The sequence below is a fragment of the Oncorhynchus gorbuscha genome, linkage group LG20 (assembly GCF_021184085.1).
Source record: "Oncorhynchus gorbuscha isolate QuinsamMale2020 ecotype Even-year linkage group LG20, OgorEven_v1.0, whole genome shotgun sequence".
NCBI classification, from domain to species: Eukaryota; Metazoa; Chordata; class Actinopteri; order Salmoniformes; family Salmonidae; genus Oncorhynchus; species Oncorhynchus gorbuscha.
The window spans coordinates 9,224,365-9,251,661 of NC_060192.1; the positions used below are offsets into that span (position 1 = coordinate 9,224,365).

General features: G+C 44.1%; 1 protein-coding gene across 1 annotated transcript in view; it reads left to right on the forward strand.

Annotated features, from left to right (window-relative positions):
* The window catches only part of lamc3 (laminin, gamma 3), a 270,427-nt gene that overhangs the window by 227,585 nt on the left and 15,545 nt on the right, over window positions 1–27,297 (forward strand). The window contains exons 13-20 of the mRNA XM_046317609.1: window positions 14,998–15,186; window positions 16,166–16,411; window positions 19,325–19,478; window positions 19,639–19,781; window positions 20,050–20,228; window positions 22,558–22,738; window positions 23,814–24,040; window positions 26,317–26,393. Coding sequence (XP_046173565.1) covers window positions 14,998–15,186; window positions 16,166–16,411; window positions 19,325–19,478; window positions 19,639–19,781; window positions 20,050–20,228; window positions 22,558–22,738; window positions 23,814–24,040; window positions 26,317–26,393 — 1,396 coding nt within the window. The remainder of the gene's footprint in view (window positions 1–14,997; window positions 15,187–16,165; window positions 16,412–19,324; window positions 19,479–19,638; window positions 19,782–20,049; window positions 20,229–22,557; window positions 22,739–23,813; window positions 24,041–26,316; window positions 26,394–27,297) is intronic.

The following is a 27,297-nucleotide window of genomic DNA, read 5'->3' on the forward strand; positions in this document are numbered from 1 at the left end:
ACATTTGCTATCTAACTGAGAGTCTCCTGAGTGAAAGCATCTGAAGTTCTTAAAAGGTAAATGATTTAATTTGGTTGCTTTTCATATTTTCGTGAAAATGTTGCCTGCTGCCAGCAGAGCCTAGCATAGCATTATGCCATGATAAACTTACACAAATGCTTGTCTAGCGTTGGCTGTAACTCATATTTTGAAAATCTGAGATGGCAGTGTTGTTAACAAAAGACTAAGCTTGTGTTTGAATATATTTATTTCATTTCATTTGCGATTTTCATGAATAGGAAAAGTTTCTAGGGGTAATTAGTTTGAGGCTATGATTACGATCCCGGATCCGGGATTGCTCGTCGCAAGAGGTTTTAAGCATATGTTTTAGTTTCAGTCTCCTCCATCTCCCCTAACCGAAGCTAATGTATGGATTTTTTTCTGTTAATAATGTCAAATTAACAGCCATGCCGAAAGACTCAAGTGAAGGCAAAAGTTTAAAAAATAACTTCTTAATGCAATTAAAGCCTTTTAGTCTGGGAAAACTTGAGGGCTGGATAGGATACCAGTGGAGATATACTAAACTTTTTTTTATATACTCAGAGGAACGTTATTAGCATGTTTTAACCACTCCCTATATTAATGGTAGATTATCAGACACTCAACAAGAAGGTCTGATTTCATTATTAATGAAACAGGATCCAAGTGGTGAATATAAAGATAGAGTCCATTTACAAAATTTTAGGCCTCTTACAAGTGATGCAAAAATTCTAGCAAAATGCATAGGGCATAGATTTTAAAAGGTATTGTTGGATATTATTCATCGTTATCAGACAGATTTTTTACAAGGATAAAAAAAATGTTTACCTTTATGTAACTAGAAAAGTCAGTTAAGAACAAATTCTTATTTACAATGACGGCCTACCCCTGCCAAACCCTAACCCATAAGATGCTGGGCCAATTGTGTGATACAGCCTGGAATCAAGCCAGGGTCTGTAGTAACGCCTCTAGCACTGAGATGCAGTGCCTTAGACCGATGCGCCACTCGGGAGCCCAAATACATTGGAGATCAAATCTGGGAAACCAGGCCTGGTATTCATAGCTGACTTCGAAAAGGCATTTGATAAAGTACGATTGGAATTTATATGTAAATGCCTGGAATATTTCCATTTTGGAGAATCTCTTATAAAATAGTTAAAGTTATGTATATTAACCCTAGGTGTAAAATAGTACATAATGGCTACTTCTCAGAACGTTTTAAACTGTTGAGGAGTAAAACTAGGCTTATCTTGTTTTATCTTCAGCATAAATATATTTTTATTATTTCCATTGAAATGTTAGGTGTTAAAATTGATCCAACAGTAATATCAAGGGGTTCAAAAACCAGGCCATAAAAACAAAGGTGTAATTGTACTCTGACAATTCATGTTTTCTTTTAAATCCACAATTTGGATCCCTCCACAGCCTAAAAGTGTTATGCAGGTGAATGAGGACCCAAAAGCGACTTGGCGAAAACAGAGTCTTTAATCCAGTAAAGTAAAATACAATCAAAAAACACAACTTCCACTCGTAATGACGAGAACCGACTGGAGACTCGATCTTGAACAGCAGGTAGCCTCGGGAAGGCACTTGAACCTAGCAGACTCAGACACCTGCTCACCACGCAGCATCTGAGGGAAACACGACACGACGATACACAAACACAGCACGGTGACCAATACATACATGAGGATCCGACCGGGCAGGTACGGGAAACAAGGAGAGAAATAGGGACTCTAATCAGGGAAAAGGATCGGGAACAGGTGTGGGAAGACTAAATGATGATTAGGGGAATAGGAACAGCTGGGAGCAGGAACGGAACGATAGAGAGAAGAGAGAGCGAGAGAGTGAGAGAGGGAGGGGGAGAGAGAGGGATAGAAAGAGGGAAAGAACCTAATAAGCCCAGCAGAGGGAAACGAACAGAAGGGAAAGCATAATGACAAGACAATATATGACAAAACATGACAAAAAGAGGATCTAGATACTTTTTCTAGCCTTTCTGGATTACAAACCAAATATGATGTGCATTTCAGCAGGTGTGCCTTGTTAAAAGTTAATTTGTGGAATTTATTTCCTTCTTAATGCATTTTAGCCAATCAGTTGTGTTGTGACAAGGTAGGGGTGGTATACAGCCGGTGGGAATCTGTCCTTTGGTCTGATGAGTCCAAATTTGAGATTTTTGGTTCCAACCACCGTGTCTTTGTGAGACACAGAGTTGGTGAACGGATGATCTCCGCATGTGTATTTAACCTTTATTTATTTAACCTTTAATTAACTAGGCAAGTCAGTTAAGAACAAATTCTTACTTACAGTGACGGCCTACCCCGGCTAAACCCGGACAATGCTGGGCCAATTGTGCGCTGCCCTATGGGACTCCCATATCATGGCACGATGTGATGCAGTCTGGATTCAAACCAGGGATGCAGTGACGCCTCTTGCACTGAGATGCAGTGCATTAGACCGCTGCGCAACTCGGGTTCCCACTAAGTTCCTACTGTGAAGCATGGAGGAGGAGGTGTGATGGTGTGGGGATGCTTTGCTGGTGACACTGTCTGTGATTTATTTAGAATTTAAAGCACACTTAACCAGCATGGCTACCACAGCATTCTGCAGTGATACACTATCCCATCTGGTTTGAGCTTAGTGGGACTATCATTTGTTTTTTTAACAGGACAATGACCCAACAAACCTCCAGGCTGTGAAAGGGCTATTTGACCAAGAAAGAGAGTGATGGAGTGCTGCATCAGATTACCTGGCCTCCACAATCACCTGACCTCAACCCAATTGAAATGGTTTGGGATGATTTGGACCGCAGAGTGAAACAAGTGCTCAGCATATGTGGGAACTATTTCATGACTGTTGGGAAAGGATTCCAGGTGAAGCTGGTTGAGAGAATGCCAAGTGTGTGCATGTCTTAAAGTAATGATGGACTGTCATGTATCTTTGCTTATTTGAGTTGTTCTTGCCATAATATGGACTTGGTTTTTTACCAAATGTGATCGCCTGGATTCACTCTATATGTAGCAAAATTTTAAATTGTGTGTTTTATATTGGATAAAAGTAGACTGAGAGCTCCAAAATGGTATATCATACACTGAATTTGAGGAAGAATGGGAAAGTAATCAATGTGTTGATCAATGTGTAAACTCACCTTTGAATGTTTTGGTATCTAGTGAAGAGCTCCTCTTTGTTTACACCCATTCAGCATCGTTCACTCTCTTAAGCTTAAGCCCCACCCATCTCGTTTCGCTCATGGAGTGCACATTTGACACTCTGGCTGATGATTTGTTTACCTATAGTATGGATAACTTGAAACAGCCTAACCATCTCAGCCGGAAACAATTTCTTTACACTATGGATGTCATAAGGTGAATGCACCAATTTGTAAGTCGCTCTGGATAAGAGCGTCTGCTAAATGACTTAAATGTAAATGTAAATGTATTTTGCAGACGTTTAACGTTACTGACACCGGCCATATTTAACGGGTGTTGTACACACATCACGTAACGTTAGCTAACGAGCCAGGCAGCTAACGTTAGCTAGTTAAACAACAATGAACAGTGCCAACAATGCCATGGTGATGGGAGCTACCCAACCAGGTTCAATTTTAGCTAGCTAACATTAGGCCCTAACTAGAAAAGCAAATGGCTCTGGGAAATGAATAACAACATTAGCTAGGGAGCCAGCCAGCTGACTTTAGCTAGCTAGTTAACAGTACACTTTAGCTTCAGTGACCATCAGCATGAAGGCCTCTAGGTGTTGTTCTGAGAGAGTGCTGCTGAGTCTGCTCTTGATATACTTTAAGGTAGAGAAACTTCGCTCACAAGCTACTTGGGTAACTGAGAGGGTGAGTAGGAACTTGTATCCAAGGGCAAGGATATGTTATGCATCAGTCAGCAGGTTGTAACGTCTCAGCGGTGGACATTCTTTGCAGGATGAGCAGAATGTATTATTCCTTGCCATCAGGGCCATTCTCCACTGTCCTCCAATCCTGAACTGTTCAGTCTTTTCCACTGTACAAGCGACGCTTCTCAGCTCACACTGCAAATTGTCACCAGTTGCTCAGCTATCAAATCAAAGCAAACTTTTGCTGAGCTCTTGAAGGACTGTCACTGGAAGACCATTTGGATGTTATTTGGGAGAAGTTTCCAGGGTCCAGAAGGGCTAGGTCAGCATATAGAGTGCCATGAGACAGAAATCGTCTGTATATACTATCTGTGACTGTATCCATCATTTGATTGTGGAGTTGAACTTTATAGGCCCTCTCTGCCTCTGTCAAAGCTTCATCTTGAGCCATCTCTCCGGACATGAATTTCTTCTTTCTTGCCCGTTTCTGTGGCAGAGTGGCTTCCACCTCCTCCAGTTCTGTGTCCTCATCCTGTTCTTTGATATTCTTATTTGCAAACTGAACACATGTGTCTGTAGCTGCCTTAATGGTGTTAGTCTCTTGACATGCCTTTCAGGGTTTCCTGTGTAGCCACGACCATTCGATGGGCAGACAGGATGTCCATCCCACTTGTCTGCAGGTATTTGGACAGTGGTGACGTGTTCTCAAATATTCAAAGAAATATTTGAGCTGCCAGTATCGTCTCATACCGGAGAAGATCCTCAGTAAAATCCTCTTGTCTTCACCCGTACAGTTGTCTTAATGTTGGCCTGTCCTTGTATGGCTGATCGTGTGAGGAGTACTTCAACATTGAGACCCTGGTCTGGTTTTCCAAAGGATCCAAAGACCTTCTTTCAAGCAGTATCCTTAGCCCACCAGCGTGTTTCTCCGATTGGAGATCCTGGCTCTTCTCCCACACATCCATCCTTTCACGGAGTAATACAGCAATGTGGTTAAGGAGAGCAAACAGTGACCCACTTGCTAAGACAATTTCAGTTGTTGTCAGAAAAAAAACAGATTAAGGACATGTGCATAGCACCATACATCCACTGGATTGGGGGACTTTGAGGATAAGAGAGCAGAGAAGCCCTTATATTTGCCCTGAGTATTGGATGCTCCATCCGTAGCATTTCCAATACACTTGCTCGTTTCTAATTTGAGTTTATCCACGACATCTGTCAGCAACTGAACAAAGTACTGTCCAGTGGATGCCTCACACTTCACACTTCCCAGCAGCCACAAGCCTCTCTTGTACGACGTTTGTCACATATCTCACAATGACAGAGCACTGGTCTTGAGAAATGATGTCCTGAGTTGTGTCGATCTGGACAGAGAACATTCCAGCTTGCTCAATTTCACTTGACATGGTCTGTTGGACAATGCTCTGAATTGTGTGAATGACAGTGTTTACAGTATTTTTTTGAGAGGAGTGTGATTAGAGAACCTCTGCCTCTTGCCCCAGACTGATGTAGGTTCTTGCTTTTCTCAATGCATTCCGTGAGATGTTCTTTCAAGCAGACGTCATACTTTCCCGGCAGTATTATCATCTCCAAGAAATTACCTTGATAGATACTGGTGTCCTCTAATGTATACGCAGCCTCAGACTTCATCCCCCTGTATCTGAGCCCCCTCTTGCCAATGACTTTCACTCTGTCTACGACACATTCCAGCACCTGCCTTCTCCTGCTTACCTGCTCTCTGTGGGCAGACACCTGAGTTCTCCTGCTTACCTGCTCTCTGTGGGCAGACACCTGCCTTCTCCTGCGTACCTGCTCTCTGTGGGCAGACACCTGCCTTCTCCTGCGTACCTGCTCTCTGTGGGCAGACACCTGCCTTCTCCTGCGTACCTGCTCTCTGTGGGCAGACACCTGCCTTCTCCTGCTTACATGCTCTCTGTGGGCAGACACCTGCCTTCTCCTGCTTACCTGCTCTCTGTGGGCAGGCACCTGCCTTCTCCTGCTTACCTGCTCTCTGTGGGCAGACACCTGCCTTCTACTGCTTACCTGCTCTCTGTGGGCAGACACCTGCCTTCTCCTGCGTACCTGCTCTCTGTGGGCAGACACCTGCCTTCTCCTGCTTACCTGCTCTCTGTGGGCAGACACCTGCCTTCTCAAGCTTACCTGCTCTCTGTGGGCAGACACCTGCCTTCTCCTGCTTACCTGCTCTCTGTGGGCAGACACCTGCCTTCTCCTGCTTACCTGCTCTCTGTGGGCAGACACCTGCCTTCTCCTGCTTACCTGCTCTCTGTGGGCAGACACCTGCCTTCTCCTGCTTACCTGCTCTCTGTGGGCAGACACCTGCCTTCTCCTGCTTACCTGCTCTCTGTGGGCAGACACCTGCCTTCTCCTGCGTACCTGCTCTCTGTGGGCAGACACCTGCCTTCTCCTGCGTACCTGCTCTCTGTGGGCAGACACCTGCCTTCTCCTGCTTACCTGCTCTCTGTGGGCAGACACCTGACTGCCGCTGAGCAGACTTTGAATGTTCTCATGCTCTTCTACCCTTTTGGTGAACATGTTTTCAATCTGTCATTCCACTCATAAAAAATACTGCTTGTCAGTAGGCTTTTCAAATGCCATACAAATTGAACAGTATAACACATGGCTTTCTTCATTGTATGACAGCCATTTCCGATTGGTGCCGTCTTTAAAACAGAAAAACCTCTGTACCACAGAGTTTTGATTCCTGCATAGGGTGGAAACAAACAAAAAATGTGTTTAGGTCATCTGACTTGGGTCTCATGAAATAATCAAAAGTTGGTCTGCCATCCTGGCCTTCCCTGACTCTCTCTTCCACTGAAACTGGACTGGTCCTGTCATCAACCCCAAAGATCATCTCTTCCACTGAAACTGGACTGGTCCTGTCATCAACCCCAAAGATCATCTCTTCCACTGAAACTGGACTGGTCCTGTCATCAACCCCAAAGATCATCTCTTCCACTGAAACTGGACTGGGCCTGTCATCAACATCAATGATTGTCTCTTTCACTGAAACTGGACTGGGCTTGTCATCAACATCAATGATTGTCTCTTTCACTGAAACTGGACTGGGCCTGTCATCAACCGCAAAGATCATCTCTTCCACTGAAACTGGACTGGGCCTGTCATCAACATCAATGATTGTCTCTTTCACTGAAACTAGACTGGGCCTGTCATCAACATCAATTATTGTCTCTTTCACTGAAACTGGACTGGGCCTGTCATCAACATCAATGCTCAATTCCACTGAAACTGGACTGGGCCTGTCATCAACATCAATGCTCAATTCCACTGATACTGGACTGGTCCTGTCATCAACCCCAATGATAGTCTCTTCCACTGAAACTGGACTAGGCCTGTCATCAACATCAATGCTCAATTCCACTGAAACTGAACTGGGCCTGTCATCAACCCCAATGATTGTCTCTTTCACTGAAACTGGACTGGGCCTGTCATCAACATCAATGATTGTCTCTTTCACTGAAACTGGACTGGGCCTGTCATCAACATCAATTATTGTCTCTTTCACTGAAACTGGACTGGGCCTGTCATCAACATCAATGCTCAATTCCACTGAAACTGGACTGGGCCTGTCATCAACATCAATGCTCAATTCCACTGATACTGGACTGGTCCTGTCATCAACCCCAATGATAGTCTCTTCCACTGAAACTGGACTAGGCCTGTCATCAACATCAATGCTCAATTCCACTGAAACTGAACTGGCCCTGTCATCAACCCCAATGATTGTCTCTTTCACTGAAACTGGACTGGGCCTGTCATCAACATCAATGATTGTCTCTTTCACTGAAACTGGACTGGGCCTGTCATCAACCGCAAAGATCATCTCTTCCACTGAAACTGGACTGGGCCTGTCATCAACATCAATGATGGTCTCTTTCACTGAAACTAGACTGGGCCTGTCATCAACATCAATGATTGTCTCTTTCACTGAAACTGGACTGGACCTGTCATCAACATCAATTATTGTCTCTTTCACTGAAACTGGACTGGGCCTGTCATCAACATCAATGCTCAATTCCACTGAAACTGGACTGGGCCTGTCATCAACATCAATGCTCAATTCCACTGATACTGGACTGGTCCTGTCATCAACCCCAATGATAGTCTCTTCCACTGAAACTAGACTAGGCCTGTCATCAACATCAATGCTCAATTCCACTGAAACTGAACTGGCCCTGTCATCAACCCCAATGATTGTCTCTTTCACTGAAACTGGACTGGGCCTGTCATCAACATCAATGATTGTCTCTTTCACTGAAACTGGACTGGGCCTGTCATCAACATCAATGCTCAATTCCACTGAAACTGGACTGGGCCTGTCATCAACATCAATGCTCAATTCCACTGAAACTGGACTGGTCCTGTCATCAACCCCAAAGATCATCTCTTTCACTGAAACTGGACTGGGCCTGTCATCAACATCAATGCTCAATTCCACTGAAACTGGACTGGGCCTGTCATCAACATCAATGCTCAATTCCACTGAAACTGGACTGGTCCTGTCATCAACCCCAATGATAGTCTCTTCCACTGAAACTGGACTAGGCCTGTCATCAACATCAATGCTCAATTTCACTGAAACTGGACTGGCCCTGTCATCAACCCCAATGATCATCTCTTCCACTGAAACTGGACTTGCCCTGTCATCAACCCCAATGATCATCTCTTCCACTGAAACTGGACTGGCCCTGTCATCAACCCCAATGATCATCTCTTCCACTGAAACTGGACTTGCCCTGTCATCAACCCCAATGATCATCTCTTCCACTGAAACTGGACTGGCCCTGTCATCAACCCCAATGATCATCTCTTCCACTGAAACTGGACTTGCCCTGTCATCAACCTGGATATGAATAAAAATATATATAAATTAACTTATAAAGGCCCACCCAATTTTTTTAAACTCCAAAAACACCAAAAACACCACTCCACTATTTTATATCAAGTGAATCAATAATAACACAACACGTTTTCTTGTGTGGCTTTACTCGCCATTCACATTTTGCTGACAGCTTCACGTGGGATTTGAAGCGCTGTGAGAAGGAATTCCTTTATCACATTTTCAGGAACTTCGCCTTCTTTTTCTTGGATACCAATAAGTACCAGATTTTCCCTCATAGATCTAGTCTGAATGTCAAGTAAGGCATCTCTCAGAAAGATCTTCTCCTTTTTAAGTTCATTAACATCCATTTCAATCTTATTGACTGTCCCTTTTAGCTTGTTTGTTTCTTTCTCCATTGTCACATCTTTTTCGTGACTCATCTTCAACTCCTTTATATCTTTACTGACTAACTCAAGTATGCCCAGTTTGTCATTCATCAATTTTAACAGATCAGTTTCCACCCTTACCATTCCCGGTGGTGAAAAGCATAAATCGTCTGTGTCCGTTGTGGAGTCGTGTTCCTTGTTTACTCTCCGTCATGTTTGGGTGTTGCTTGTTTCATAATATTTGTTGATACATTTCTCTCTCTATCTCTATGAATGGTTTTGTGTTGTTATCCAGATTGAAGGTTATTACCCACGAGTGAAGTGCTAATATTTAGTGTACCTTACAGATACGGAATATTACGATTTTATCTTGAGGCGATCTGCATCACGGTGTTCAGTCCCCCCGTCTTGTCCTGCCACCACATTGCCAGGTCTCTGACCTCCCTATAGGCTGCTCATCATCGTCGGTGATCAGTCCTACCACCGTCATGTCGTCAGCAATCTTGATGGTGTTGGAGTAGTGCGTGGCCACACAGTTGTGGGTGAACAAGGAGTACAGGAGGGGACTAAGCACACACCCTAAGGGCCACCGTGTTGATGATCACCGTGGCGGATGTGTTGTTGCCTACCCTCACCACCATGGTGGCAGCCCTTCAGGAAGTCCAGGATCCCATTCCAATTGCAGAGTGAGGTCTTCAGTCCCAGGGCCCCCGAGCTTGGTGAGGAGCTTGGAGGGGACTGTGGTGTTGAATGTTAAGCTGTTGTCAATGAACAGCATTCTTACTTAGATATTCATTTTGTCCAGGTTGGTGAGGGCAGTGTGGAGTGCACACACAATAGAAGGTCCAGAGCTGCCTTGTTGAAGTAGATAAAATCGTCCTAATCGAGGTTAGAGATCGCTGTTCTGATGTCCTGAAGCTGTTTTCACTCATGGGAAATGATGGTGCAATCATTCTGTACAAATGATTATGATCAGTGTAAAAAAAAGCACACATAATAGCAGAATTGTCAGGAGCCCGTAAGATGGCTGCTATCCACTGTAGGGCCATCTTACAGACTAGCTATAAATGTCAACAATGACTGATGAATGGGGGAACTAGTCTCTATTTATACAGATACCTATTTCAATTCAATTAGTGGAGGTGAAATTGATTTTAAAACAGCTGCAGTACAAATGTAACCTTGATTTTACATTAATGTAATGAAGCAATGATGATTGGGTAGATGATGATGATGATGATGATGTTGAAGATTGAGGCGGTTTGTTGGTAACCAAGCAGAACTGTTATCTTTACAGAAGAAGCGCGGAACTAAAAGCAATAGTCATACTTGTCCAGTCCCATGCAGGATGAGCCTCAGTAACTCTGAACTGTGCTCGTTCATCTTCACAAGTTGTACTGTCTGTCAGCACATTCTGAACATTAAGTCTAGCTTGGCTCATTTGGCAGAGACACGGACCCACAATCGGTATGACTACACTAAGTCCTTAGTGCGTTGCAATAACCCCCAACTCTTTGTCTTATGGAGAACAATTATGAATGACTGGTATTACATGCTTGAATATCAAGAATTAGTATTAGGCACCTCAGTGAAGAACTAATAGGTTACGTCCCAAACGGCACCCTATTCCCAATGCAGTGCATTACCTTTTGGCCCTGGTCAGAAATAGTGCACTACATAGGGAACAGGGTGCCATTTGGGACACACACATCATTATTTTTACCATGCTGTAGCTAGCGTAGCGCTCCGCACTTCATTAAACTACAGGCTAATTAGGGTTTCCTTAAAGGCTGTGTGATCAATGTAGCTTCTTGCATACGGTACATATCTGTGAAGTTAGTTGGCAGCACTTTGTCTTAATGTCTGGGTCCAAAATGGCCCTATGGGCCCTGGTCAAATGTCGTGCACTATATAGGGAATAGGGTCCCATTTGGGACGTAGCACTTCGTCTTAGCAACAAAGGAAGACAGGAAGCGGCTTCACTGACCCAATAGCAATAATCTTTGCTCGCTCAAGATAGACTTGATCATTTGAACTAAAATCTTCTCCATAGTTAATACCTTTAAAAAGTCCTATTCAATCATACTGACGTATAGGCATGTTGGCCATTCATTGAACCAGGAAGGAAGCTTCCTCTCACTACAGTATTAGATGGGCTTTGATATTTGGACCTTCAAAATATTTAAATATTTTATGAAGAAGGCAGAGCATCTCTTTATTATAGACAGACTTCACTACTCCCCATCTTAGCTGCTACTGCATCAATATGTTTTGACCATGACAATTTACAATCTAGGGTTACTCCGAGCAGTTTAGTAATCTCAATTTGCTCAATTTCCACATGATTTATTACAAGATTTCGTTGAGGTTTAGGGTTTAGTGAGTGTTTCGTTCTAAATACAATGCCTTTAGTTTTAGAAATATTTAGGGCTAACGTATTCTTTGCCAACCGCTCTGAAACTAACTCCAGCACTTTGTTGAGCGTTGCAGTCATTACAGTCGCTGTAGTTGCTGACGTGTGTCGTGTTGAGTCATCCGCATCCATAGACACTCTGGCTTTACTCAAAGTTAGTGACATGTCGTTAGTAAAAACTGAGCCTTAACAGCTCCCCTTGGGTGATTCCTGATTCTATCTAGATTATATTTGAGAGGCTTCCATTAAAGAACACCCTCTGTGTTCTGTTAGACAAGTAACTCTTTATCCACATTATAGCAGGGGGTGTGAAGCCATAACACATATGTTTTTCCAGCAGCAGACTATGATCGATAATGTCAAAAGCTACACTGAAGTCTAACAAGATAGCCCCTACAATCATTTTATGATCAATTTGTCTCAGCCAATCATCAGTCATTTGTATAAGTGCTGTGCTTGTTGAGTGTCCTTCTCTTTAAGGATGCTGAAATTCTGTTGTCAATTTGTTTGTTGTGAAATAGCATTGTATCTGGTCAAACACTAGTTTTTCCAGAATTTACTAAGGGTTGGTAATAGGCTGATTGGTCGGCTATTTGAGCCAGTAAAGTGGGCTTTACTATTCTTGGGTAGCGGAATGACTTTAGCTTCCCTCCAGGCCTGAGGGCACACGCTCTCTAGTAGGCTTAACTTGAAGATGTGGCACATATCGTCTGCTATTTTCCTTAGTAATTTTCCATCCAGATTGTCAGACCGCAAGTGGCTTGTCATTGTTGAGAGACAACAAAACTTTTTTTCACCTCTTCCACACTGACTTTATGGAATTCAAAAGTGCAATTCTTGTCTTTCATAATTTGGTCCGATATACTTGGATGTGTAGTGTCAGTGTTTGTTGCTGGCATGTCATCCTTAAGTTTGCTTATCTTGACAATGAAAAAGTCATTGAAGTAGTTTGCAATATCAGGGGGCTTTGTGATGAACGAGCCATCTGATTCAATGAATGAAGGAGCCGAGTTGGCTTTTTTCCCCAAAAAATTCATTTAAGGTGTCCCAAAGCTTTTTTACTATCATTATTTACATAGAGTTTATCTTTGTTTCATAGTGTAGTTTATTTTTATTTAGTTTAGTCACATGATTTCTTAGTTTGCAATATGTTTGCCAATCAGTTGCGCTGCCAGACTTAATTGCCATACCTCCAACCACACCATTTTAAAATTACTCATCAATCCAAGGGGATTTAACCGTTTTTAGAGTAATTTTCTTAATGGGTGCGTGCTTATTATAACTGGAATAAGTAGTTCCATAAATGCATCATCTGGTTGCTCCTCATTACACACCACAGACCAGCAAATATTCTTAACATCATCAACATATGAATCACTACAAAACTTCTTGTATGACCTCTTGTATGACCTCTAGCCACCTTGCTTCTACACCTGCATTGCTTGCTGTTTGGGGTTTTAGGCTGGGTTTCTGTACAGCTGATGTAAGAGGGGCTTTATAAGCACATTTGATTGACTGATTGACCTCTTATACACATTATTAGGCCCAGCCTTTGGAACTTTGGTTCTCCTAGATATGGCTATTATATTGTGATCACTACTTCCTATGGATTTGGATACTGCTTTAAAGCAAATATCTTGCAGCTTGAGTAAAGATGTGATCAATACATGTTGATGATTTAATTCCTGTGTTGTTTGCAACTACCTTGGTAGGTTGACTGACAACCTGATCCAGGGTGCAGGCACTGGTTACAGTCTGAAGTTTTTTTCCTGAGTGGGCAGCTTGATGATAGCCAGTCAATATTTAAGTCACTCATAAAATATATTTCTGTGGTGATATCACATACATTATCAAGCATTTCACACATATTATCCAGATACTGACTGTTAGCACTTGGTGGTCTATAGCAGCTTCCCACACTAATGGGCTTTAGGTGAGGCAGATGAACTTGTAGCCATATTACGTCAACAGTATTTAACATTAGATCGTCTCTGAGCTTTGCAGGAATGTGGTTCTGAATATAGACGGCAACACCGCCTCCGTTGGCACTTCTGTCTTTTCCGTAGATGTTATAACCATGTATTGCTACCACCTGTATCATCAAAGTTTTTATCGAAGTGAGTTTCAGAGATATATGAAAGTCATCTGTTACAAGAAAGTTATTGACTTTATGGTCCCTGTTACATGTTAATATGGGCTATTTTTTAGCAGTTTTCTGGGTTATTCAATGTTTGACCAAATATTTGTTTGATACCTGAAGGGGTCCTAAAATTCCAAATGAAGTAGCTAAATGATACTTGGTTTGACCATCTTAAAACAATTCCATATGTTATCCCCAGCTTAGACTCTTAATGATTTGAATCGTGAACATAACTATTCACAGAATTGCAACATATGTGAAGTGAAGTTGGATTAGGTTTATATTGAATAAACCTAGGCCTAGTTATTTTTTTACTTACGTTTGGGTTTGGTTTATTATTCAAACTATGATTCTCCATCATAACGAGCATATTTAACAGTTACAACTCCGTGGCTAATTATCCCAGCAAACAGAGAGAAAAACTAGATGAGTGGTCAAAAGTTCATAAAATCCATTTCTATGGAAACCAGATGTATTATATATGTGAAGAGCTGTAGCTACATGCGTAAAGCCCAGAGTTGTTTTCCCTGAGGCTCTATAAGACATATGGATTAAACAGTCTGTTTTTAGGGCATAATACATATGGTAATCTCTCACTTGGGGTGAATTAGTTAACTTCTTGAAGGTCTTTCTGTCTGAATCCAGCTCTTATTTTTCCCAAAGCAATTACAGTGAATTTAGACCAGTTATTTCTGCACTCTCTCTCTCTCCGGTGGAGGACTGGGTTTCAGTATTGGCTGTTTCCTCTTATTGTTCTCTCGTTCTGCTGTGCCTGTGTGGAGAGCGATGTGTATGGTGCAGACAGCTGGCTAGAGACAGAGACACAGCGCACTCTGCTGGTGGTAAGGGGAACTCTACTCACTGTGGCCTGGATCTGTCAGAGGAGAAAATCAATACAGCATCCATCCTCCTGTGTGTGTGTGTGTGTGTGTGTGTGTGTGTGTGTGTGTGTGTGTGTGTGTGTGTGTGTGTGTGTGTGTGTGTGTGTGTGTGTGTGTGTGTGTGTGTGTGTGTGTGTGTGTGTGTGTGTGTGTGTGTGTGTGTGTGTGTGTGTGTGTGTGCGCACACGTTCAGGTTCGCACTAGCTTGTGCCTGTGAAAAAGAGAGAATGAAAGTGGAATGAGTGAGTGAGGTGAGAGAGGGAGGTGGATGGGTAGCTGGGTACCTTCAAGTGTATTGAATAGTTGCTGCATTCCCACTCACAAGTACCACCAGTCACATGTCTCAGAGTCATTCATCTGTGTCTGCTACTAAAATTCAGTATGATGGTCCTGTTTGCTCTTCAGTGAGTTGTAACATTCTATGTCTCTCCTTCTCTCTCTACCCCACGCAGGTGTGTGTGAGTGTGCAGATTTCACCACAGGACCAACCTGCGAGCGCTGCCTGGATGGTTACTATGGCAACCCGTTGATTGGCACGACCAACGACTGTCAAACTTGCCCCTGCCCGGACCGCACCAGCTGTGCTCAAATTATGGAGATTGGGGACGTGGTCTGTACCAACTGCCCTTCAGGACAGAGGGGTGAGATGAATTACTGTTACTGTTAGATTACTGTTAGATGTCTGGTAATGGAAACAAACCATGCCATTCCCCCAACCTGGGTTGGATCCCAAATGTCACCTTATCAAGGAGGGGGGGGGCAAAGTACAGCCCGCGGGCCGTATCCGACCCGACCTGACCAATCTGGCCCACGAGACTTCATTTTTAAAAATAATAATAATAATTTGTGGTATCCAATTGGTAGTTACAGTCCTGTCCCATCGCTGCAACTCCCATACGGACTCGGGACAGGAGATGGTCGATAGCCATGCGTCCTCCGAAAGACGACTCAGCCAAGCAACACAGCTTCTTGACACAATGCCCGCTTAACCCGGAAGCCACCACAGGAGTCGCTAGAGCACGATGGGACAAGGAAATCTCGTCTTGCCAAAAGACGCTGGGCCAATTGTGCACCTTGTCATGGGTTCTCCCAGTCACGGGCCAGCTGTGACACAGCCAGGATCATAGTGACGCCTCAAGCACTGACGCAGCGGTCTAAGGCACTGCATCACACTCTGCATCACACCCCCGAAATTGATTTTATTAACAAACAATTGGTCCGACCAAAAAATGCGTCCCTCCATTGTATTTCAAAACCCTCGAGCATAAATGTTTGCCCACCCCTTCCCTATATAGTAGGGAATAGGGTGCCATTTGGGACACAACCTTGAAGTTCATTGTTTGCTCAGTGGAGCGAATTTCCACAAATTGGATTTATAAAAACCTTGCTGGTGATAGCTAACTGTCTTCGCTGTCTTGATCAAATTGAACTTGATCCTAGCATGTGTAGGGCACAGTGTGTGAATTAAAACATATTCCCTTGTCGGGTTGGGATCGTTTATTCATTACAAGAATTTCATAGAACTGAATTTGGAGTTTGTCTGAAATATATTAATTAAAGGTTCAAATTAAAATGGCCACCAAAACCCCACACACAAACACAAACATCGTCTCTGCTCAGGAACCAGGTGTGAGTTGTGTGAGGACGGTTTCCACGGTGACCCCCTGGGCCTTTCTGGGCTGGTTCGGCAGTGCGAGCGGTGCGACTGTAACGGTAACGTGGATCCCAACGCGCTGGGTGTGTGTGATCACATGACGGGCCGCTGCTTCAAGTGTCTGGGACACACCGAGGGAGACCACTGTCAACGTTGTCGACGCGGTTACTATGGAGACGCCATGGACCGGACGATGGCCGGGAAGTGCAAACGTGAGTGTGTGAACTTGGAAAGGGCGTATATAGTTTTGGGTTACTGTGACATAGGTTTTTTAATTAAGGAGAAATACAAAATAAAAAATGTAAAATGTATTGACAATGAATGTATTTCAACGTGTTATATCATTTGTTCGTGTGCATCAATGTGTGTTTGTGTGTCTGTGTATATGTTTTTTCTCATACTGTACTATTGACTTGACTTCAGCAAGTCTCAGTAAAAATAATTCTTCGTAAAAGTTAGAGCATGAGAGTTGTGGTTAAAAGTGCCATTTGGAACTCCACAGTTGTTGTAAAGTGAGAGAACATTTTCTTTACAGGCTCTCTCTCTCTCTCTCTGGGTGAATAGAAGTCATAGACCTACAAGGAAATAGTGTCAGTTGAACGTAGTTCAGAGAAAGAAGCGGAGAGCAGTCTGACATTCCAACTACAGTACTTTGTCTTCATTATAATGTATGAATAGAAAGAGAAAAGTTTCAACTTTAAATACACTTTTTTTCTCCTGATATACATGAAGGGCCTTGGAGGATTTGAATACTGCAGATGTATGAGAGCGAAAACGATATAAAGAGAAAGCTAAAGAGTGCAAGAAACGACAGAGAAAAATAGAGCCACAGAGATGGAGAGAGATAGAGGCAGTGATAGGAAGAGAGAGAGAGAGAGAGAGAGAGAGAGAGAGAGAGAGAGAGAGAGAGAGAGAGAGAGAGAGAGAGAGAGAGAGAGAGAGAGAGAGAGAGAGAGAGAGAGAGAGAGAGAGAGAGAGAGAGAGAGAGAGAGAGAGAGAGAGAGAGAGAGAGAGATGTACGTAATGTCTTTGTCCCCCAGAAGTACCTGAGCTGTTCCATCTATAACCCCAGGGCTGAGCAGAGTTTGCTTCATAAATGACACCCTATTCGCTACATAGTGCACTACAAAAGTAGTGCACTATAGAGGGAATAAGGTGCCATTTGGAATGCACACAAATATGACAAAGTGGTGAGGGAGAGGCCCCTGAGTCTCACTCTGCTGTCTCCCTCACTGAGTTACACACACACACACACACACACACACACACACACACACACACACACACACACACACACACACACACACACACACACACACACACTCAGGCTCAGGGAAATATGGCTGCCCCACAGACACCTCACAGATAAACGGCCTGCTCTGCCTCTGCATTGTTCCAGCTCACATACAGCCAGGCACACAGGCCAGACAAGACACACCCTACAAAGAGAAGGATTGTTGTACTTTATTCCTGTCTAGACTATGAACCTCAGAGGATTCTCTCTCCAGATGAAATCCTGCAACTAGTGAGGTCTGGCCGCCCGACAACCCTGCGCGCTCAACCCCATCCCCTCCTCCCGTCTCCCATTCATCACTTCCATCAACTCATCCCTGACCACTGGCTGCATCCCCTGCCTGAATCGCTCCCCTGAATCGCTGAATCGCTCTCCTCGACTCCTTTGTCATCAAAAACTACAGACCAGTATCCCTTATTTTCTTTCCAAAACACTTGAGGGTGCTGTCTCTGACCAACTCTCTCGCTATCACTCCCAGAAGGACCTTCTTGACCCTAACCTATCAGGCTTCAAGACAGGGCACTCAACCGAGACTGCTCTTTTGTGTGTCACGGAGGCTCACCCCACTGTCAAAGCTAACATTCTCTCCTCTGTTCTCATCCTAGATCTATCTGCTGCCTTTGACACTGTGAACTGTCAGATCCTCCTCTAAACCCTCTCAGGGCTGGGCGTCTAAGGCTCTGCACACTTTTGGATTGCATCCGTCACCTGGTAGGCCACTCCTACCAGGTGACGTGGAGAGGATTTGTCTCTACATCACATATTCTCACTACTGGTGTCCCCCAGGGCTTGGTTCTAGTCCCTCTCCTCTTCTATCTATACACCAAGTCACTCGGCTCCGTCATATGTTCTCTCTTATCATTGCTATGCACATGACACTCAACTACTTTTGTCCTTCCCCCTTCTGACACCCAGGTGGCGACACGTATCTCTGCTTTCCTGGCAGATATCTTAGCTTGTATGTCGGCCCACCACCTCAAGCTCAACCTCGACAAGACGGAGCTGCTCCTCCTTCCGGGGAAGGCCTGACCGTTCAAGACCTCTCCATCACTGTTGACAACTCAACGGTGTCCCCTTCCCAGTGTACAAAGAAACTTGGCATGACCCTGGACAAAACCCTGTTCTCTGCAATCATAAAAGCAGTGACTCGCTCCTGCAGGTTCATGCTCTATAAACATTTGTAGAGTACAACCCTAATTTACACAAGGAGTGGCTCAGGTCCTTATCCAGTCACTGTCACTCGTTGTTGGCTGGGCTCCCCTGCAACTTATCCAGAACTTTGCAGCCCGCCTTGTGTTAAACCTTCCCAAGTTCTCCCATGTCACCCCGCTCCTCTGCACACTCCACTCGCTTCCAGTCGAAGCTCATAACCACTAAAAGACCACGGCACTTGCGTACGGAGCAGCAAGTTGAACTGCCCCTCCATACCTTCAAGCTATGCTTAAACCTTACACCCCAACCCGAGAACTCAGTTCTGCCACCTCTGACAAAAATGAAAAATGTAAATGTAGAATAGAGTGAAGGGATAGATTAGAAGATAAAGTGAATGGATTGAAGATCGAGTGAATGGATAGAGGGTGGGAAATAATTGATCACAGCAGTGTCTGCAACATTGATAAGCTTCAGTGTTTTGTCAGGCTTGTCACTGACGTTTTTTATACTGTGTTTAATTAGTGTAATTTTTCTGTGATGGATATGATTCATGTCACTTTTTGGAGACTGTGTTTGAATTGTGTTCTGTTTTGATCACGTACTGTATGTGTGTGTGTTTAGGCCACCATACTTTTTGATACTGTATTTGATGTTGACATGTGGTTGTGTCTTCACCCAGCCTGCGACTGCAGTCCTGCAGGGACTTCTGGGTTGTTGGAGGACTGTGACCCCCAGACCGGAAGTTGTCAGTGCCTTAGTCATGTGACCGGGCGAGACTGTGGCCAGTGCTCAGTCGGCTTCTTCAACCTGCAGCCTGGAGTAGGCTGTGAGAGGTACAAGGATTTCTCCAGGGATTCCACACTAATCTATATGGATTAGAATAGTCCTTTCATTTACATGTTTCTGACTCTATACTTTATACTGTAGTTCTGTTTTGTCTCGTTAATAATTATTACTGTACATGAATCACTTTATACATCGACTGTTTCTAAGGTGCAACTGTAACCCCATTGGCTCATCTTCCGCGGGGTGCCACCCAATCACAGGGCAGTGTGTGTGTCAGCCGGGACTGGAGGGGCGGCTGTGCAGCACCTGTCGTATGGGCTTCTTTGGTTTCTCCTCGCGAGGCTGCAGAGGTAGCTACAGTAGCCTATACTGTGATTGGGTCTAGAAGTCCCTGTGTGTCAAATACTAAGACAGGCCAAAATATATGCTAAATCAAGTAATTCTGATAACAATAAGTAAAAATTTAAAAATGTAAAAAAAGCAAAAGGCTAGCATGTAATTTTGAATACTTCCATTGTTTCACCCCTGTCTGACATTCATGTCCCCTGCCCCCTGTCCACCCCTGCCTCCCTCTGTCCACCTGTACCCTGTCCACTCCCCCTCCCCTGTCCCTCTCAGCCTGTAACTGCGACCCTATGGGTTCCCGCTCCATGCAGTGCCACACCAACGGCACCTGTCCCTGCCGCCAGGGCTTCGTGGGGTACAAGTGTGACCAGTGTGAGCTCAACTACTTCCACAACAGAGCCACGCACCAGTGTGAAGAGTGCCCCGTCTGCTACGGGCTAGTCAAGGAGGAGGTAAGAGTGTGCGCATGCCTTCGTAAGGCTGTCAGTCTCTCCATCTTCTTCTCTGTGTCAGTTTGCCTCCTTTTTTTTGCCAGAATCCCTATCCGTCTGTTTCCCAGTCTGCTTCTCAGCCTGTCTGTGGGGTAAATCTCCATAGGTAATCGGTGCTGTTATTAACCCATCACCACTGCATAATGCCATTTGCTCCAAAACAAAAGTCAGCTATTCAAAGTCCTACCCAATAATGTCTTTGTAGTCTAACAATCGTGGCCATCTGGCCTCCTTATTTAAACAATTAAGGTAAGTTAACAGTCAGACTGAAGTCAATATGAAGAAACAGAAACAGCTACAGAAATAGACCATGTGCGTCCCAAATTGAACCCTAATCCCTATATAGTGCGCTACATTTGGCCAGAAAAGTAGTGAACTGCACTATATAGGGAGCCTTATGTTCTAAACGCTACACAGTGGCTTTTCTCTGCAGGCAAAGCCAATAGCAGAGTTTGGTAGTTTCCGAACATATGCTTTTTCTTGCTGAAGTGTTTTTTTTTTCTTCTCTCTAGCAAACAATTTGTGTACCTGGGAAAGACTGCTGTGATTTCCACAGTGTTAGCAATTCAGAGGAAACCGGTTGTCCGGTCTGCTCAGAGCCCATAAAATTACTTTGCTCTTACCTACCAGTCTCTTTCTCTCATCTCTTTCTCTCTACTACCATGCAGTCTCTTTTTCTCACATCTCTTCATCTCTCGCTCTCGTATCTCACCTCTGGCTCTTTACTACACACCTTCCTCCCTTCTAAAGACAGGAGAGAAAAAAAGGAGGCGGGGGGTGGATAGAATGTAATCCTTTTGTTCCAGTATGTTCCTTTTGTTCATGAACTGCAAGATACCATATTGTGTTGTGTGTGGAGTTATTGTTGCTCTTACCGTAATATAATAACAGATTTTACCTCTGGGTGGGCTGAAGTGTCCAAATTACAGGTTTTTAAAGTGAATGTGGGTGAGTGTCGACCAAGGAGAGTGAAAGAGAAGTGGTATTATAAATGCCCTCTCCACCTACAGATGTACTATCTTCAGACAAATAATCCTGCAGCAACAGGACATGTGAATTATTATGTGGATTATAATTATAAAGGACATGTTTATAGGGATTGATGCATTTTTGGGAAGGGCAAATCCACTCAATTTTTTATGTGAAAAATACAATCTTTTGAAGCCTTTTTAAACCTTGAATTCGCCACAAATGGCATTTTCTGCTGCACAGGACAATTCTCTGCAACAACAGAGTGATCAAATTAAGATAGGACATCTGTACCTCCTCACCTGCTCGTGTTTAGCAGCGACACACACTCACACACACACACAGGTTGAGCCTGCTAATTGCCTACTCCAAAAACATATGGCTCCCCAGCCAGTAATATGCCTTAATCATCGAGGCCTGGAAGCTCATGCAAAAGCAAGGTCCACTTAAGAATTGACAACCAATGTATGAAACTGTGCTTAGGGTTGAGCTTGCCCTGCTCCCACTGCACAGAGAGTATTGCTTTTAAAATGTACAATCAGTTTCACGTTAAGATAGACAATCGACTCTTAACGTAGATGTTTATCTCTGTGTTTTGAATGAGATTGAATACACTGTAAATATGGCTGGGTGTGATTTGTTTTTGGCCACTGTGGGATCATGTTGTCATCTGCTTTCATTGACAATCTCGTGTTGAGAAAAGTCCATCGCAGCCATTTTGTTTTATTTCAATATCTAATCACTTCTGGGTAACAATTAAGTTGTGTTCTCAATTAAAATGTCCAAATATGAAAAACAAATATCTTCTTAGCAAAGAGCAATTTCTCAAGCAAGAACTTTGCTCGGACAGTCTGGGTGTGGTCTTAGTGGGGAGGGGACAATTGAAAACTAGCTGTTGTTGGCAGAGAGGTGTGGAACTCCTTCCTGTTGGTCTATTACTAATTTACAAGCTGAAATTCCAGGTGTTTTTTTCAAACAGCTCTAACACTAAAAAGGTAGTATCATGATTTTCAACATTTTACCGTATTATTACAACATCAGTGTGGAAATATATATAAAACACAGGAAATCAAATGTTTGACTGCACTGGGCCTTTAAAAGGGGGAAGTGCGTACACCTATACAAAACCTTTCCAGATCCTGGATCAGAGAGGAAACCTTATCCTTGTTAGGAACCAGTTTGGGATCGAAAAGTTGTTCTTTTTTCATTACACACTTTGGGAGCAGCATACCAGAGTGCAGATTTGTATTTGTATTCTCATCATTGACAATCTCCCCCACCAAACCTCCCTTGTTTGGTGTCCTGGTGTTTTCCCATACAGGCAGGGAAGCTGAAGGCACGGCTGCAGGATTTGGAGAAGCTCCTGGCACGCTTCGACTGCCGGAATGGCTCGGGACGCCAGTATCACGTGCGCGAGTATCACGTGCGCCAGCATCACGAGCGTGGCCATCAGGGGGAGGACAGCCTGCCCAATGCGCTGGAGGACTTCCTGGCTATCCAAGGTAAACAATCAGCACCCCACCCACTCACTCATTCCACTCGATCAATCAGAAAACTCTGTGACAGTTTGTTATTCTCAACCAACCAGTCAGGAAATCGGAAATCCCACTGCCAATGCAGTTTACCACTGTACTCTCATTTGGCCATTATACCTGACGTATAGCCCATCTCACATTGTAGATTGCAATACCATCACGCCGTCCCATTCCGTGGATCAAGTAGACCTAGAGCAGATGACGCCAAACCGCACCCAGAATGACTGTCCATATGCCTCGCTGACTGTTCAGCTAGACATGGTTAAAGATATAACCCAACATAATGGGATAGAACGAGACTGAATCAGCAGTCAACCAGCCTAACAATCATCTCTCCACAATTAACGGTACCATAAAAGTCTTACAGGTTCATTGATATGGACAGAATGGAGGCTAAGTCCCAACAATACAGAACAAGGCAGGCAGGGCTGTGTATGGGCAACTTAATCCCTATTTGTATGACAGAGATGCAGCAAGCACATCTTTTAATCCCTGTACCTCATTATGATTAAAGCTATAATCAGGATTATGGCAGTCCAACCGCTGCCCACCCTACTTTGGTACGCCACTAGTCTTCGTTGGTGGGACATTCTGCTCTGTGCGGTCCAATAACGCTAGGCTAGGAGGGGGGACTGTGTGGAGCACCGAGACAGAACAGTATACACACGGACAAACACACGCACACAGACACAGTTTATCATCTCACAGAGCGAACAAAGCGGTAATGACCCTCCTCTCACAAATAGACCCAGAATGTCACATTAGCTAGGCGCACGGCAGTTAACATTATGAGACGACAATAAAACCAGAACAACAACCAAAGGCATCTGGACTCACTATGCGGTGAGTTCAGTCTAAGAATTTACAATATGCAGGCCATGATAAAATGCAACGGTTCCACTACAAATCACACTACAAAGAGGTTGGCAGGCCTTGTGTCCCAAATAACAATACTATTGAAATGGAATCCAAAGGATCCGTTTACTGATCCATGCTGTGTATTTTGAAGTTTGCTCACATCTGTTTCTTTGATTCCCCGCAGAGGCAAAAGAAGCCTTTGTCAAACAGTTTGCTCTCCTGGAGACGTCTACACACACTCTCTCAGCTCAGCTGCACACTGTTGCCACCGCTATGAACTGTAGCGCCAGCGTGGACGAAGAGCAGGAGGAAGGGTGGAGAACATTGTGCAGGACCCTGGCTGACTCTGTGTCCGTGGTTAGAAGTGCACAGACCCAGCTGACGCAGGCAACTCTAGACCTGGACAACATGGTCAGTGGGACATTTACTCTCACACCATCTCTCACACCGTTTACTCTCACACTGTCCCAAATGGCACCCCATTCCCTGCATAGTGCACTACTTTCGACCAATGACATGGGCCCTGGTGAACAACAAAAAGAAGTGCACTATGTAGGGAACAGGGAGCCATTTGGGACACAACACACTGTCTCTGACTCATCAATGACTGCTGCTGAGTCTGTCATTTTAAGTATTCATAAATGAATGCCGAACTAAACTATAAACGTGTTGGTCCCATGTTTCAGGAGCTGAAATAAAAGATCCCAGAAATGTTCAATACGCTCTCAAATTGTGTGCTCAATTTTCTTAATATCACTGTTTGAGAGCATTTCTCCTTTGCCAAGATAATCCATCCACCTGACAGGTGTGGCATATCAAGAAGCTAATTAAACAGCATGATCATTCCAAAGGTGCACCTTGTGCTGGGGACAATAAAGGCCACTCTAAAATGTGTAGGTTTGTCACACAACACAATGCCACACATGTCTCAAGTTTTCAGGGAGTGTGCAATCGGCATGCTGACTGCAGGAATGTCCAGAGCTGATGCCAGAGAATTTAATGTTAATTTCTCTACCATAAGCCGCCACAGTCATTTTAGAGAATTTGACAGTCCAACCATCCTCACAACTGCAGACCACGTGTATACACACTAGCTCAGGACCACCACATCCAGCTTCTTCACCTGCAGAATCATCTGAGACTAGCCACCCATACAGCTGATGAAACTGTGGGTTTGCACAACAGAAGAATTTCTGCACAAACTGTCAAACAGTCTTAGGGAAGCAAATCTGCGTGCTCGGGCGTCCTCACCAGGGTCTTGACATGACTGCAACCGCCAACATCCAGCAACTTCACACAGCCATTGAAGAGGAGTAGGACAACAGTCATACAGACCACACTCAACAGCCTGATCAACTCTATGAGAAGGAGATGTGACGCCCTGCATGAGGCAAATGGTGGTCACACCAGATACTGGCTGGGTTTCTGATCTACTCCCCTACCTTACTACAGATGCATGCAATATCTGTATCCCCAGTCATGTGAAATCCATAGATTAGGGCCTAAAGAATGTATTTCAATTGACTGATTTACTGATATGAACTGTAACTCTGTAAAATGTTGTAAATTGTTGCATGTTGCGTTTATATATTTATTCGGTTGACATTGCAGTAGCATACATGAACATATAGTGATCACGCTTAGCGAGGTCTGCAGTTATTTATCCATTTAAAGTATTTTGGCATTTTTTTCATTTGAAAAAAAAACTGAGTTACTAATGGCTATTCAGTAGAGGTTCAAATGCATTGATCAATAGGGATCCCTAAAGCACAGTATTTCTCAATGATAAGCTCCATATCTCTAATAATCGAGTGAGTGAGCACACCGTTTCTCTGACTAACTCTCGGCTGAAATGAATGATTTGTTATGCTACAGCTCAAGCTTTCCCCCGTATCTTCACGCTCAATAGCGTCAGCTTGGAATTCTATTATGAATATGGCTGCCATGTTATGCGGTTCTGGGGAAATGAGAGAGCTTGTTTTGGCAGTTTTGTGTGTGCAGTGCTGTGTGTGTGTGTGTGTGTGTGTGTGTGTGTGTGTGTGTGTGTGTGTGTGTGTGTGTGTGTGTGTGTGTGTGTGTGTGTGTGTGTGTGTGTGTGTGTGTGTGTGTGTGTGTGTGTGTGTGTGTGTGTTGTGTTCGTGTGTGTGTTGTGTGTGTGTTCGTGTGTGTGTTCGTGTGTGTGTTCGTGTGTGTGTTCGTGCCGTGCATTTAACTTACCTCCCCAGTCGTTTGGGCAAGCCTTGAGCCAGAGCAATGCCATTCCACATTAACAAGCAGAACGACTCCAAAATAGGAAGAGTAGTGTGTGTGTCATGTATTGCGATTCAATTATTCGAATGTTCCCAAAATAAGTGTCACAAGGTAAAATAGTCAACATTTATCTACTGGTGCCACAACAGAAAAACGTTGCCGCTGTATACATTAGTGAGTGAATGTGTGTAATTGCAGCCTTCAGTATGACTTCCTGAAATGCCTATTGAACAGTGAGTTCTGAGTCAGCCTACTTTGAGTTGAACATTGTTCATCTAAGGTCAGCAGACAACTGTGCATGGTCACAATTCAGGTCTAAAATAGCAACTGATGTCAGCCTATACAGAGCATACTGTATAAACGTTGTCCTCCAGTTCTCTTTTGTCTATGAGACTGCACCGTTTCAGTTCTTCCCACTTTGCTCTGCTTTCCCAAAGGTCATCCCTTTCAAGATGACACCTGTGCCCAACCGCTGGAACTCTGCGGTGAACGAATCAGAGATACTTATGAAAAGGTAAGTCACTGGAGGTCAATAGACTAAGTGGCCAATTACGACACACAAAGGTCATCTTCTGCTAATAGAGGCACCGCCTCTTCCGTCTGTCAGTCGCACAATGGCTGGCCTGCCACCGACACCCTCTGTCAATGACAACAGTACAAAGCCTCTGAATATGCTGAATGAATGCCCATTCGGTCTATTGAAAGGAAGTAGAGAGATCGACGAGATAACTGGAATCCATTTGACTTGTGCTCAGCAGACCTGTTGGTTTTCTGTCAAATACTTTGAGCTGTTTCATCAAACTTGCCTGGAGTTCCATATGGGCGCTGTCAGTGTTTGCATATTCGGGTCAATTCCATTGGTTCCATTGCAGCACAAGATTAGCCATGCTGAAGTAATTGATATAATAAATACTACATTTTACATTTACATTTAAGTCATTTAGCAGACGCTCTTATCCAGAGCGACTTACAAATTGGTGCATTCACCTTATGACATCCAGTGGAACAGTCACTTTACAATAGTGCATCTAAAACTTAAGGGGGGGGTGAGAGGGATTACTTATCCTATCCTAGGTATTCCTTAAAGAGGTGGGGTTTCAGGTGTCTCCGGAAGGTGGTGATTGACTCCGCTGTCCTGGCGTCGTGAGGGAGTTTGTTCCACCATTGGGGGGCCAGGGCAGCGAACAGTTTTGACTGGGCTGAGCGGGAGCTGTACTTCCTCAGTGGTAGGGAGGCGAGCAGGCCAGAGGTGGATGAACGCAGTGCCCTTGTTTGGGTGTAGGGCCTGATCAGAGCCTGGAGGTACTGAGGTGCCGTTCCCCTCACAGCTCCGTAGGCAAGCACCATGGTCTTGTAGCGGATGCGAGCTTCAACTGGAAGCCAGTGGAGAGAACGGAGGAGCGGGGTGACGTGAGAGA